Source organism: Anabrus simplex, chromosome 4 (assembly GCF_040414725.1).
Source record: "Anabrus simplex isolate iqAnaSimp1 chromosome 4, ASM4041472v1, whole genome shotgun sequence".
Lineage (NCBI taxonomy): Eukaryota > Metazoa > Arthropoda > Insecta > Orthoptera > Tettigoniidae > Anabrus > Anabrus simplex.
The window spans coordinates 117,710,390-117,726,325 of NC_090268.1; the positions used below are offsets into that span (position 1 = coordinate 117,710,390).

The 15,936-nt window shown below is 45.2% G+C and overlaps 1 protein-coding gene across 3 annotated transcripts in view; it reads right to left on the reverse strand.

Moving 5' to 3' along the window:
* Positions 1–2,168: 2,168 nt before the first annotated feature.
* Positions 2,169–15,936, reverse strand: part of LOC136872480 (uncharacterized) — a 91,709-nt gene continuing 77,941 nt past the window's right edge. For 2 of the 3 annotated variants that reach the window (XM_067146286.2, XM_067146287.2), the window contains exon 2: positions 2,169–2,986. In XM_067146286.2, coding sequence (XP_067002387.2) covers positions 2,372–2,986 — 615 coding nt within the window. In that variant the 3' untranslated portion in view covers positions 2,169–2,371. Of the gene's footprint in view, positions 2,987–6,025; positions 6,092–15,936 lie in introns of those variants that run through there. The other variant, XM_068227468.1, reaches the window with a different exon arrangement.

Consider the following 15,936-nt stretch of genomic DNA (forward strand, 5'->3'; position numbering starts at 1 on the left):
AGGATGATGATGATATGATGATGCTTGTTGTTTTAAGGGGCCTAACATCGAAGGTCATCGGCCCCTAATGGTACGAAATGAAAGAACAAAAATTGCAAAGGCACCCACTGACCAAAATAAAAATAAAATATGGCATGAAGAATGAATGGATAGACAGGAACTCAACAAAACACAAAACAAACAAACAAAAACCAGTGGATCGGACTCAATACAGATCGAAAATAACATTATTACCGACCAAGGAACCACTTATAAAGCACAATGATGCTTGGTGTCTAAAGGGGGTGCAAAATCCACGTCTAAGGCCCCACAGAATGGTACATGTCGCGAGTAAAATAGAACCATGGTATGTGTCATGTTAGGGTATTAATCAGAAGTAGCGAAGACTCACGGTGTTCCACAAAAGATGGTACTACTCACAAGTATTGCAATACGTACAAGTAACGCAGACCTATGGTGTGTCTCACACAATGGCCCAACTCAGAGTCAACGCAAACCGAGAAGGTTCCCCACCTAGGTGTACTAAACACGGGCGCCGGTATTCCTGTGGTGTTCCTCACATAGTGGGTACTAATCACAGGCAACGCAGACCCACGGTGCTGCTCATATAGTGGTACAACTCACAGGCTACGCCCAGACCCGCGGTGTTGCACACATGGGCACGGTTACTGGAATCCACCAGGCCAGGCTTTTACTGCTACTAATCACAAACCTACTTCGTACCGAATTTAGTGGTACTACTCGCAAGTACAGGCAACCTATGGTGTTCCCCGCGTGATGGTACGATTCAAAATTAGTTGCATGGCTCTAATTCAGTCAGCACTTGGTCGCCCCTTTTAGTCGCCTCTTACGACAGGCAGGGGATACCGCGGGTGTATTCTACATGTGCGTCTCCCACCCGCAGGGGGTAGTGTGTTTGGTCCGCGAGAGGTGTTTTATTTCCCTCAAGTCCGCCGGCAAGCCGGTTAGGACCTCCCTATCCGCCACCTGGGACTCGCCACGTGGGAGTATCACCTCTCCCCCTACTACGCCTGGGTAGCAGGTTCGTGGCGAGTTGGAAGGAAAGCGGTCGTGGTCTTAATTAAGATACAGCCCCAGCATTTGCCTGGTGTCAAAATTGGAAACCACGGAAAACCATCTTCAATGTTGCCGACAGTGGGATTCGAACCCGCTGTCTCCCGAATGCTAGCTCACAGCTGTACACCCCTAACCGCATGGCCAACTTACTCAACTTGTTTAAAATATAAGAGGCACAAATGTAAAAAAAAAACGATACTGCTGTTAACTTTTAAGTTCTTTTATTTAAATATATTATATGTATGTTGTTATTTGTGATAAATGCTTTCTTCGAAACTTTTGTTCTTTTACTCTCCTTTTAGAACTATATTGCTCCAGCTTATCCCAGGCATATCTGGGGTAATTGGAGCCAAGTTGTATGTTGAGTACTCAGCCCAAAGGCTGTTTTGATCCCCCACAGCTCTGCTATCAACTGTCATAGATAGCCTGGAGCCTAGATATCAAGGAAGAGAAATATAGAGAAAATGAGAAGGTGATGTAGTTTCCCATTGCTTTCTCACCCAGCTAGAGAACCACCTAGGCTCATTGTGGCTTTGGCCGGGTGTTGAAGGCTCAATGTCTATTTTTCAGGTGAAAATTCCAAATTGGTATCGACAGGTATTCGAATCTCAAGCATCCGGGGCGAAAGCTGTAAATAAGCCACTGGGGTAATTCCATCCCATTTCTTGCTAATATAAAAAAATAAACTTAATTAGAATTTTATTATTTCTATATTATTTCTATAGCCTATATTAAAGTTCTTGAGTATTCGTTATTCATCCGTAAAAGAACCTAACCCCATGGCACTACAGCCCTGAAGGGCCTTGGCCTACCAAGAGACCACTGCTCAGCCCGAAGGCCTGCAGATTACGAGGTGTCGTGTGGTCAGCACGACGAATCCTCTCAGCCGTTGTTCTTGGCTTTCTAGACCGACATCAGTAAAAGAGTGAGCCAAAAATAAAACACATGAAATATTGTACTTGCTTTCATTTTGGTGGGGTAAAAGAGTAAGCCAAAAATAAAACACATGAAATATTGTACTTGCTTTCATTTTGGTGGGGTAAAAGAGTAAGCCAAAAATAAAACACAGGAAATATTGTACTTGCTTTCATTTTGGTGGTGTAAAGTAATTTATTTCCTGATAAGTGGTACATCTAAATTGAACATACTTGCTCAGTGGTACGGAAGGAAATGAGTTTGTAAAAGGGTGGTTTAAAAGATTGTGCTAAATGAACAAAAGATTATTACGTAAGTATGGACTATTCCCTGCAATCGAAGAGAAACAAATTCAAGTTTCTTAACATTTCATGCTTCTTCAGTATCCATTCCATCTGTCCCACTTCCCGACAAAGAAATTTCCTTCTGGACTGCCACCAAAGTTAGGACTTCCTCCGGCACTTGGTACACCTGCACCGTTTCCTCCGAAACCATTTCCTGCATTGCCTCCAAAGTCGCCTCCTGGACTACCACCAAATCCTCCTCCAGGACTCCCTCCAGCACCGGCTCCTCCACCAGGATTTCCTCCTACACCACCTCCAGGAATTCCACTAGCTCCAGCACCAGCGCCGGGTCCACCTCCAGCGCCTGCCCCACCTCCAGCGCCGGGTAGTCCACCTCCAGTGCCTGCCCCACCTCCAGCACCAGGTCCACCTCCAGCGCCGGCTCCACCAAATCCACCACCACCAGCATTGTTCCCTCCACCACCACCGCCACCTCCTCTCCCTCCTCCGGCGCCTCCTCGTCCCCCTCCTCCTCTTCTTCGACCACCGTTACCACGATTGCCATTTCCCCGTCCTCCGCCACGATTCGGCGGCCAATCCCAACAATTGTCAAACTCCGTGTTTTCTCCATCTCCGACGTACCTCTTCGGTCCATAGGGGCGAGAGTGCACATCATTACAGAGAATAAAAAACGCTATGCCAGCGAAGATCTGGAAAAACATGCAAATAAATAAATATATTAATTAATTAATTAATAATTTCATGTGGCTACTGTAACCTTTATGGAGCTTCTCAGCTGAAGGTGGGCGGCATCTATGTGTGAGATATTGCGTGTAATTGTAGGGAGGGGGGATGGTAGTGGTGGTGGTGGTGGTGGTGGTGATTTTAGTTTTGAGAGGAAGTAAAACTAGGCAACCAGCGTCTATGAACACTAATCGGAGGGAAAAAATGGACGGGATGCGACACTTCGAAAATGAAGGTATCGGCCAAAGAAAGACAAGGACCACGAAGGGCGTGAAAATTAAATACTTCCTATGCCTCGCAATATCATACCGCTGGCGTCGGAAAAGAACAAGGGTTGATCAAGGGAGGTCGGATAAGGTAGATGACAGAGAAGCCTGGGACAAATAAGTGGAAGCAATGCCACTACTCAGCTAATGATGATGATGATGATGCTTGTTGTTTAAAGGGGACTAACATCGAGGTCATCGGCCCCTAATGGAACGAAATGAAATGCCAATAAAAAGTTCAAAATCATCCACTGACCAAAATTAAAAAAGTCATGAAGAATGAATGGATGTACATGAACCCAAACAAAAACACTATAAAAACAAACAAACAATAAACAGTGGATCCAACTCAAGAAATATCATAAATAAAGAGTATTACTGACCAAGGGACCACTTATAAAGCACAATCCTGAATCGAGGATGCTTGATGTCGCAAGGGGTCCAAAATCCAGGTCTAAGGCCCCTCAGAATGGTACTTATCGCTAGTAAAGTAGAACCATGGTATTTGTCATGTTGGGGTACTAATCAAAAGTAGCGAAGACTCACGACGGTGGTCCACACATGATGGTAATACTCACAAGTATTGTACATCGTACAGGTAACGCAGACCTATGGTGTTTCTCACACAATGGCGCCGCAGATAGCCAACGCATACCGATGAGGTTCCTCACCTAGGTGTACTAGTCACGGGCGCCGGTATTCCCGTGGTGTTCCTCACATAGTGGATACTAATCACAGACAACGCAGACCCACTGTGTCGCTCATATAGTGGTACAACTCACAGGCAGCGCCCAGACCCGCGGTGTTGCTCACGTGGGTACGACGCACGGGTACTGGAAAACCCCAGGCTAACCAACTCACTGCTTATACTAATACTACTCGCAAGTAAAGGCGACCCATGATCAGAGGCGAAGCGTGAACTAAGTAAGCGGGGAGACAGAGATTTTTATTAGTTTTTTTTAAATTTAAACTATTTTAATCATATTATATATGGAATTTTGTTTTCGACGCATACAGATCTATATTCAATACTATATTAATGACTGAAACTAAGACAAATCCTATAACAACCTATAACCCTACATGCACTCGTTTTATCTTTAAATATAGACTCAATGGGCAGCGAGAGTTGTCAAATAACAACATACTTTTAGAATGAAAAAATTGCTGTGTAGATTTAATAAGAGAAATAAGAAATGAATAGATTTTCGTATAAGTCACCTTAAACAACATTCTTGTAAATGAGTTCAATCCGCCTGTCCTTCATTTCAGCAAATATATCTATTACCCTCGTCTTGAAGTCAGGCGAATTGCTAAGATGCCACAGCTGTTCCTTCTCTACACATAGCTAGAGTTTCCAAGTTAGACAGTCTCTGGTTGGTCACTGAATTCCTTAAATAGGTTTTAATTCGTTTCAAGGCACTCATACGCGTTCACTAGAAATTGACGTCAACGGAATATACGACATCTAGTTAAGCAATTTCGTTGTTTCCGTATGCACACTCTGGAGTTCATTATAAGCCAATAGTTGTGGGGGTTATACTAATACCTTAACTAATATTGGCGGGCAAGAAAATGCATTTATTTGAAGGGTTTTCATGTTGTCATTCATTTATTAGGTGTAAGTTTGCTGTATTTCGTACTTATTTTATTTTATTTTATTTTTAGACGTGTCTTATAATAAAATAAATTCAAATTAACTACATTAAACGCATGTCTGAGATGGTAGTCAATAAGAGCACCTTTATACCCGGGATCAAATACTAGCCAATGAGGGGAAGAAGAGACGCTGGCAAGTCTGTCTACTGGGCGGAAAAATCTCGCTATAGGAAAGTCATAGTTCCATAGTCAGCACCTACAGATAGCGTTAGTGTTGCTCTGTCTGAAAGCTTTGAAAATCAAAGGGAACATACACAGAATGAACAGCGTCTACGAAAATAAGTAAAGCAGGGAATACGATAATGTCATGAATGTGGAAATAATTAATGTTTTAAAAATAATTGAATTAACTAGACAGTATTTCGTTCACAAAATGTTAAGAGTACACGCTGTCTCCCCTGACGCTTCGCCCCTACCCATGATGTTCCCCGCGTGATGGTACTAATCAAAAGTAGTTTCATGGTTCTAAGACAATCATCCCTTGGTCGCCCCTTTTAGTCCCCTCTCACGACAGGCAGGGGATACCGTGGGTGTATTTTTCGTCTGCGTCCCCCACCCACGGGGGTATAGAGAGAGAGAGAGAGAGAGAGAGAGAGAGAGAGAGAGAGCAAAAAGAAGAAGGGATCCGTCACTTCGAAAAATGAAGTAACGGACGAAGAAAGGCAAGGGCCACGAAGGGTGTGAAAATGAAAGACTCCCTAGGGCTCGAATGCTGTAATACCGTCGGGGTCGGAAAAGAACAAGAGTTGACCAAGGGAGGTCGGACAGGATAGACGAAAGTTAGAAGCCTGGCACAAGTAAGTGGAAGCAATGCCAAGACACAGCTAAGGGCCCCGTTGTGTCCATCCCACGCTCCCAAGTTAAAAACCCCTTAAGCCCCTTTTAGTCGCCTCTTAAAAGGCTGCCTTTTAATCTGTCCGACTGACGCTCGAAGTTCTGAATGTGGATCCTAAAGAAATTTTCACCTGAAAAATCATGCGGCGCACATTGGAGTATCTGTATTTTTAAAAAAATAATCAAAATTACAAACTTCGTTAAAATCACATAAGAAACTGTTTGTTTATGAGAAACGTACATTACCTTTCTATCATTTGATAGCCGCATCCTAAATTAAATTCTCCACATGAAGACATGCAACCAGTCTGGATTCAACAATTGTTCCCTACTCGCGTGTTAGTTTTCTGAATGACAACTACAGTGCAAACATTTATTGGAATACGCCTGTCTCCAACACAGATGATAGTGAATAACTGTAGTGGAGATAAAGGAAGAAAGTATGTATTGCAGTACGCAATATCATTTACTCATAGTATAAGTAATATAACCAAAGCTTCTGTTGTGTTATGTAAGCATTAAAATACATTAACCAAAACCTGCTCTCTGTCACAAATTAATGTTTCAGTTTATGTTCCAGAACTTTCTGGGCAATGAAAGTGATGCCAGCTTAAGTAAAGTTAATGATAACAGAAGAAAAATCTCCCGCATATATTTGCCATTGATTAATATACTAGCTGATGTATCCATGTTTCGCTACGGATCTCTGCAATGTTTAATACAGAATTATAGATGAAGTAGTGTATGCGTTGTACACGATTGTTTTTAACTGCATAGCTCTTAGCGTTACCCAGAAAACACAACGAAAATGTTGTCACACGTCGTTTCTCATATGAAAACCGGGTTAGGGAATTTTCATTGTAATGACAGGTCCCCTTGCCTATTGCCAGTCACAATCGAGTTGGGCAGTTTTCAATATAATGGCAGACACTCACTCTGAACCTGCCTGTTTAACATCCTCAGAAAGACTGTCTCTGTAGTTTTCCGAAAATCGCAACATATCTGCCAATGTACAAAAATATATATGGGAATATTGGTTTGCTATTTACTTTACGTCGCACCGACACAGATATGTCTTATGGCGACGATGGGACAGGCAAAGCCTAGGAATTGGAAGGAAGCGGCCGTGGCCTTAATTAAGGTACAGACCCGGCATTTGCCTGGTGTGAAAATGGGAAACCACGGAAAACCATCTTCAGGGCTGCCGACAGTGGGACTCGAACCCACTATCTCCCGACTATTGGATACTGGCCGCACTTAAGCGACTGCAGCTATCGAGCTCGGTGGGATAATTGGATGCGTATACTCTACTGTAGATGTCGCGTATAACGGTCACCTAAAGAACAGTATGTTTCCACGAAATATCGCTAAAATTTGTCATAAAAACTTGAAGAAAGTTAATCTGGAAGGCTGCGACTGAGCGAAAGTATAGGCCTACTGATTTCTGTTATATTATGTTAGTGCAGTATCTTCAGTGACCATCCAAGCTGTGATACAAGAACGAGTGTGTTTCTGTCCTTTGTTTCGTAGTTCGTTAAATCTACGCATCTTCCTTGCCAAAGTCATTCAAAATAAGTCAATTGTATGCGGGGTATACTTTGTTACTGCGAAAAGAAAAGACAAGGCGAGAGGGTGATTGGGCACCGTATAAAAATGAAATGGCGTATGGCTTTTAGTGCCGGGAGTGTCCGAAGACAAGTTCGGCTCGCCAGGTGCAGGTCTTTCTATTCCACACCCGTAGGTGACCTGCGCGTCGTGATGAGGATGAAATGATGATGAAGACAGCACATACACCCAGCCCCCGTGCCATTGGAATTAACCAATTAAGCTTAAAATCCCCGACCCGGCCGGGAATCGAACCCGGGGCCCTCTGAACCGAAGGCCAGTACGCTGACCGTTCAGCCAACGAGTCGGACATTGGGCACCGTGAAACACACACACGGAAGTGGCGCAACAGTTCTCGAATTAAATGGCACAGTTTTCGCCACTCTGTGGCCTATTTTATTCCTTCAAAGCAAGGACATCACACTCCAACCCTCAAAAGCATGCGCCAAAACACAGACACATTATTTCCTCTGAAACTATCAGTTACGTAGAAACCTCATATACCGCAAACTTTCTTCTGGCAAATCGAATTTTAAGTACACATGCTCTGCTCCAGTGTTTAATACGACTAACGGTTCAGGCAGTTTACTCACTTTTAAGGATCCCAAACATACGTTCTCCCGATTTGCTTCACATTCTCTTTCGCTACATGGCCCGCTTCAGAAGAGAGAGAGAGAGAGAGAGAGAGATAGTCAAACAATGAAAACATCTCTTTTTGGAATTAGGGAAGAAATCCTTCCTAACGCTTTTCTAGGAAATCTAGGTCAGAGGCCCCTCATGGTACGAAATGAAATGACAAAAATCCAAAACCCTCCTATGACCAGAATTTAAAGCGTGAGGACGAAGAATGAATGGATCGACGGATATGAATTTAAAACGATCAGTGGATCCCACCCACAGTGCCTCACATGCACAGAAGCTGGTACAAAACAATAGTATTATAGACCAAGGGGCTGCTTCTATAGCACGATGCTGAATCGATTATGCTTATAGGCGAAACGGGTCAAAAATCCAGGTCATCGGCCCCTCATAATGGTATTTATCGCTAGGAAAGTAGAACCATGCTATGTGTAATGTTACGGTACTAATCAAAAGTAGCGGAAACCCGCAGTAGTCCACACATTATGGTACGATTCACGCACATGTAACACAAGGCCTATGGTGTTTCGCACATTTCGGCGCTATTTACAGGCAACGCTATCCCTTGGTGTTCCTCATACAGTGGGCACTAATCATAGGCAAGCTAGAACCATGGATTCCGTCATCCCATGTTATCGCTCATATATTGCTACCACTCACAGGTACTGTCAAAGCCGGCAACGTACTCTTGCTACTAATCACAAACCTATTTGGAACCGAACATAGTGGTACTCGCGCAAGTAAAAGCGACCCATGGTGTTTCCTGCGTGGTGGTACAAATCACAAGTAGTTTCATGGTTCTAATACAATCATTCGATGGTCGCCCCTTTTGGTCACCTCTTACGACAGGCAGGGGATGCCGTGGGTATATTCTTCGTCTGAGCCCGCACCCACAGGGGGTCCAGGCATATCTTAAATCAGGTGTTTTGCAATAGAAATCATTGCCAAAGCAGACAGTCGTCCTTCGGTCATTGCGTTGCGTAGTAATTCCTTAATACGAGCCAGTGTCCAAAAATAGCGCTCTGCTTCCGCTGAGGACATGCGCTTTGTCACAATTATCCTGAAAAGCTTTAGCGTTTCTTTGAACGTTGATTTGAGATTATTTTCTAAAATCAAAGCGAGGAGTGGTAGAGCTCCTTAGAATTGCTCGAAGGAATGACTATAACCTCGCGCCACTGAGACGGGAAATCACGCTCAATCCAGATTCAGTTGAACACACGAAGGAGATATAGTAGACTATCGTCACTAAGGTGTCTCAACATCTGGTTATGGATGTTATCCGGTCCAGGAGCGGTGGTGGTGGTGATTATTGTTTTAAGAGGAAGTACAACTAGGCAACCATCCTCTATATAACACTAATCAGAGGGAAAAACGGAAGGGGTCCGACACTTCGAAAAATGAAGATATCGGCCAAAGGAAGACAAGGGCCACGAAGGGCGTGAAAATGAAAGACTCCCTAGCCCTCGCAAACCTAATAACGACGGGGTCGGAAAAGAACAAGAGTTGACCAAGAGAGGTCAGATAGGATAGATGAAAGTGAGGAGTCTGGCACAAGTAAGTGGAAGCAATGCCAGGAATCAGCTGAGTGCCCCGTGGTCGCCAATCCACGCTCCAAAGTTCAGAGCTTCTGAGGCCCATTTTAGTCGCCTCCTACGACAGGCATGGTATACCGTGGGTGTTATTCCACCGCCCCCACCCACAGGGGGTCCGGTCCAGGAGACGTGTCCTTGCAAAGCGCTAAGGGCTGCGGTGTTCCCACCCCGCAAAGGGCATGTTGTAGTCCTCTGAAGCTTGAGTGGCAAAATTAAGGTGATGACGTTTCGCCTCCCGCTTCAGAGCGAGGAAATCACGATGGTAATTCCAGGAGCCAGATACATCCGCGAAATGACTAGCTAGATGATTAGCAATCGTGAGGGGGTGAGTCGCGACATTGCCTGCATTGGAAATTCCCGGTACAGGAGATGATCCTTGGATACCCAAAATCCGTCGAAGCTTAGTCCACACTTGAGATGATGGAGTATGTGACGTCATACTCTACACATATCTCTCCCACGAAGCCTTCTTACTTTGGCGAATAAGAACTCGCACCTTAGCGCGGAGTTTCTTAAATGTTACCAAGTTGGCCGCAGTAGGCTGTTAACTGTAACGTTCGTGAGCGCGACGGCGTTCTTTGATAGCTGCTGCTATTTCTTCGTTCCACCAAGAAACGAGTTTTCGCCGAGGGGTCCACGAAAATAACGGAATGGACTCCTCAGCAGCAGCAAGAGTAACTTGGGTGATGTAACTTATTTCCTCGCCGACGGTCCGCCTGATATCGTCGTTAAAGACAGCCAGTGATATGTGCTTTGGCAAATCAGCATGTTTAAAAATCCATCGAGGGGGAGCCTCGACGGATTTATGTTTCAACAAAGTAAGAAGGATTGGAAAATGGTCACTGTCACAGAGATCATCGTGTGTATACCATAGAAACGGCGGAACCAACGTTCAGCTGCATAGACTTACGTCTATGCGAGATTATGTGCCATACGTACACTAAAGTGAGCTCTGTTACTAATGTTTCCAGCTCTCCTTCCCGGGAGCAAGGCGTTTCACAGCCCCATATGTGGTGATGGGCGTTAAAATCTCCCAATAAGAGGAAGGGCGGAGGAAGCTGATTTATAAGATCAGTGACATCATTCATGTTAAAAGCTGGCCTGGTGGAAAATAAACGTTACACACTGTTGCTATGACAGGCAGAGGTACACGAACAGCTACAACCTCAAGCGGGGTTCTTAATGGAACCTCTTCGCTGTAGGTATCGGAACGTACAAAAATGCCAACGCCAACAGACGCCCGGTGGGCATATATCGTTCTGTCGAGTATAGTCTGAAATTTCTCAAGACCGTATGATGACCAGGTCTGAAGTTGGTCTCGGAATACAGATTATACTTGCTGCGTACTCACTAATGAGCTGACGTAACTCAGCAAGATGCCTCTCCTAACCGTTACAATTCCACTGTAACAGTGCCATAGTGTGGTCTGTAAAAGGAGTGTTAGGTTAAGAGGGACAAAATGCTCGCAAGCCTAAACACTATCAGCATCTACATCCGTAGATGTAGAGGACAGCGCGACATCCATCCCGTCACCAGCAGATGGCGGGGATGCGGCCCAGAACTTCGCCGTTTTTAGGGGGCGAGCAGTTCCCCTACGAGGAAAGCGCGCAGGTTTTGGAGCAGGAGTACCACCAGATGGCGGGCATCATTTCTCCTTCGCAGGGGGAGTGCGAGAGCACTCAGCAAGGGCGATCTTCTTCGCCGCCTTCTTTTCTGGTTTAGACGGGCTGGGAGATGGTTGCCCAGTCCTGGTCGACGATGCCGCCTCCGCCGGCTGGGGCCCGGCTTTCGCCGACCTCTTATGGAGGGGAGACATAGACTTCCCCTCCTGCTGTGCCGGCTGGCAGTTCCCAGCCGTCACAGACTTCTCGTTGGTCGAAGGTGGGTATTCCCCCCACTTCGAGCTTTTACTCTTTGCGACGTTGCTCGGAGGAGCAACAGTCGCCTTGGGCGCAGTGATCAGCACAAGTGACGATGTTGTAAATGACGAACCTGGAAGACTCTGAGCTATCATGCTATAGTCGAGTGTACGGGGAGGTGTATTCGTGGAATTAAACTTACGGCGGGCTTCCTGGTAGGAGAGACCATCCAGGGTCTTGATCTCCTGGATCTTCTTCTCACTCAGATATGTCGGACAGTTCCGATCCCGAGGAGAATGAAAACCGGAGCAGTTAGTGCACTTGTACGGATTTGTGCACTCCTCCACGCCGTTAGCTACTCGTTCACATGTACCACATACAGACTGATTCGAACAATGAGATACCATATGTCCGAATCGCTGGCATTGATAGCATCGCATAGGAAGCGGGATGTACGGTCTCACATCGCAACGATAAGGTGTTACCTTGACTTTCTCTGGTAACACTGACTACTTGAAAGAGACAATGAAGGCACCAGTTGCAACGTCTTCACCGTTGACCTTGCGCGTAAAACGCCGGACGTGTGTCACGCCACGGTTCTTCATGTCTTCCATCAACCCGTCGTCAGTGTTCAAAACAAGGTCGCGGTGAAGGGTGACTCCACGAACCAGATTCAAGGACTTGTGCTCCTCCACTTTGACGGGGATTTCGCCAAAGTGGTCGCTCTGAAGCAACTGATCAGCTTGCAGTGCTGTACGAGTCTTCAATAGCAAACTACCGTTGCGCACTTTCTTGAGGTCCTCAATTTCGCCGTAAACGCCTTCAATGTGTCTACTAAGAAGGATCGGCTTCACCAGCTTAAAATCATGCCCATCGGTTCTGTTAGCGACCAGAAACCTAGGGAAGCTGGATCCCATTCCTTCACGCTGCGCATGTTCCCAGGGAATTGAACCTCCCAGGGAAGCAAAAGTTAAAGACTTCAGTTGGGGACCACCTTAAGAGGGGCGATTTCGTTTGGAAGCCATGCCCGAAATTTTCCTTCCCGAATACCACCCACTCCGATCAGGGGTATCTGTAGCCGAACCAAGCAGCCGAGGCAATACCCACCTAGTCATAGCAGGTACTGCACGGGGTCCGATGTTGGACGATGCCTAATACCTGATGACTGAGGCGATGAGCAATAGGACTCCCTTCCTCCAGTCACCCGCAATAGCATGTACCCCATAGCGTGTACAGAGCACTAAATACACAGTAAAAAGAATAATGATTAATAATAATATGCCCTTCTGGCATTCGGCTGTGCGGGGACCTGCGTTGTCAGGCGGATACTACTGCCAAGGTACATGGCGCTCCCACCCACAATGGTCCTGGGTGGGCAGTTGCGAGCTTTTGGGCGTAATCGCACACGTAAGGGGCCCATCTCCGAGCAGCACGCAAATCGAAATTTTGAAATGGTCTACATCTGACCCTCGGAAAAATAATAAAAGTAAAGAGGGGACAATGGCAACATGACCCTTTAAGTCGCCTTCTACGACGGGCAGGGATTACCTGTGAATGTATTCAACCCCTCCCATCCACAGGAGGTCCAACACATTAAACCAAACCGCAATCCATGTCCGCGCCTAGGTCGCCCCTTTTAGTCTACTCATACGACAGGCAGAGGGTACCGCGGGTGTATTCTACATGTGCGTCCCCCACCCGCAGGGGGTAGTGTGTTTGGTCCGCGAGAGGTATTTTATTGTATTTTATTATATTTTATTTTATTTCCCTCAGGTCCGCCACCTGTGTCGCGCCACTTGGGGGTATCACCTCTTCCGCTGCTACGCCAGCGTAGTAGGTTCTTGGTCTTGTGTCACTCTACGTTTTTTTAAAATCGGAATTATTGTAGTCCGTGAGATCACATGCAATTGTATATTTTACTTCACGTTGTTGTGTTATACACTTTGCGAACTCGGAAGTAGCCTCGTTAATTAGGACTGAAAATGTTTTTGCGTTTTTGTAGGTGATTGTTCAGTATGTCAACATGCGGTATTAATCTGTGAAAAACATACAACCAGAACATGATTTTGGTATCCTCATGAGCACGGCGCAGTCCCCTGGCATCATTTACGCTAATAGACCTTTTACCTTCTTCTAATCTACGAAAGCACTCAATCAGTTTCTCTCTATTATCGTAAACTACATTCACCGTACGTATGTTGTAGTTCCAGCGAGGTCACTGCTGTGATACGAGTTGGAAAATAGAAGTTGGGATTGCGGACAAGTTACAGAAAATTTATTTGATTTGGGGACTGTACGAACAAGCCTTCGGCATATTTTGTTCGTGTCCATAGCCGTGAATGATATATGCATTGGGATAGTGCACGTTCAATTTCGGCTGCACACACCCAGTCCTTCCGCTCATTACGCTGGCTCCGTCATAACTCTGACAAATAAGTTTATGCGGTTGTCTCTTAATATGGATTAATTTGCTCTAACAGACATTGACTCAATCCATCCGCTGTCCTGTCGGTTTGATTCATGAACCCCCAAAACCTTTCATGAACGTGACCCTCTAATTCATATCGAAAAACAAGTACCAACTGGCATTTCTTTGAAACATCCGTTGCTTTTATTGCAACGAATTGATAATGTTTGTTGTTTTTAGGGGCCTAACATCGAAGGTCATCGGCCCCTAATGGATCGAGATGAACGACATGAGATAGGAAGTTAAAATTTTAAAAAGTATCCACTGACTGGAGTTAAAGCCAACGGCCGTAGCCGGATCCCGTGAGATCTTTGAAGTTAAGCAACATTGGGCGTGGTCAGGAGTTGGATGGGTTGCCTCGCGCTGTTGGTGGGGGGGGGGGGTAAGGGAATGGAGGAGCGGAAGGGAACTGGCCACCCTACCGCACGTAAACTCCGGCTCAGGAACACCTCTGCGGAGGTTCGGACCTGCCTTCGGGCAGAACAACCCTTACCTACCTACTGGAGTTAAAAAAATGGTGATGAAGAAAATGAGGGTGAGATTAAAACATCCAGTGGATCTAACACGCAATGCCTTATTTGCTAATAAAAAAATAGAAAATACAGGAAAACTAAGGAATAAGGCGAGAAAATACAGGAAAACTAAGGAATAAGGCATTGCCCAGTAGTACAGATATTAACACATAATTTACGTTAGACGTTAAAATAACACATTAAAATGCGCAACACAAACTAAAATGAAGTCAAGGGGATAAAAGCGCAACAGACACACAAAAAAAAACACTAGGACAAAGGACATCATCACACACGATAAAACAGACCACTGTCCCTCATAAAGCGGATGATGAGGTCTGCTGACTGCTCGTCATCTCGTAAGATAAGGGAGATTGTACTCGGAAGGTTAAGACTACGGCGCAAATTTGTAAAAAAAAAAAAAAAAAAAAAAAAAAAAAAAACGGCTAATATGCAGCTTCCGAAATATGGGGATTAAAAAGACACAGCTAAAATCACACGTCGCAATCGAACTCGCGGTCCTTTGAACAACAACAACGTTAACCATCCAGCCAAGCGAAATAACTGTATGCCAAAGGTGGTGATGATGATGATGAACATCTAGGTCATCGGCCCCTATGGTACGAAATGAGGTGAATGCGATGACAGGTTAAAAGTATAAAATTCATCCACTGACCAGAATTCAAAACGTGATGATGAGGAATGAATTGATGAATATGAATTTAAAACAATCAGTGCATAAGCCGCGCAACGCCTCTCATTCCCAGAAACAATATTACTGACCAAGTTACTGCTTCCAAAGCCCAATCCTGAATCGAAGATGCTTGTCTAAATGGGTCAATATCTATGTCAACGATCCCGCATCACGGCACTTATCGCTAGTAAAGGAGAACCATGGTATTTCTCAAGTTGCGGTACTAATCAAAGGTAGCATAAACTCAAGGTGTTCCAAATATTACGGTACTGATGATGATGATGCTTGTCGCTTTAAGGGGCCTAACATCTAGGTCATCGGCCCCTGACATTACGGTACTACTCACAAGTATTGTACGTCGTACGGGTAACGGATACCTATGGTGTTTCTCACACAATGGTGCCACTCATAGCCAAAGCAAATCGATGAGGTTCCTCACCAAGGTGTACTAGTCACGGGCGCAGGTATTCCCGTGGTGTTTCTCACACAGTGGGTACTAAACACAGGCAACGAAGACCCACGGTGTCGCTCATATTGTGTTACTAACCAGAGCCAACGCCCAAACCCGTGGTGTATCTCATATAATGGTACGAATCACAGGCAACGCCCAGACCCGTGGTGTTCCGCATTAAGTGGTACAAACCACAGGTACTGGAAACCTACAGTGAACCCAACTGGACTGCTAGGATTCACAAAACTATTGAGTACCTAACAGAGTGGTACTACCCGCAAGTAATGGCGACCCATGTTGTTCCACGCGTGATGGTACTAATCACAAGCAGTTTCATG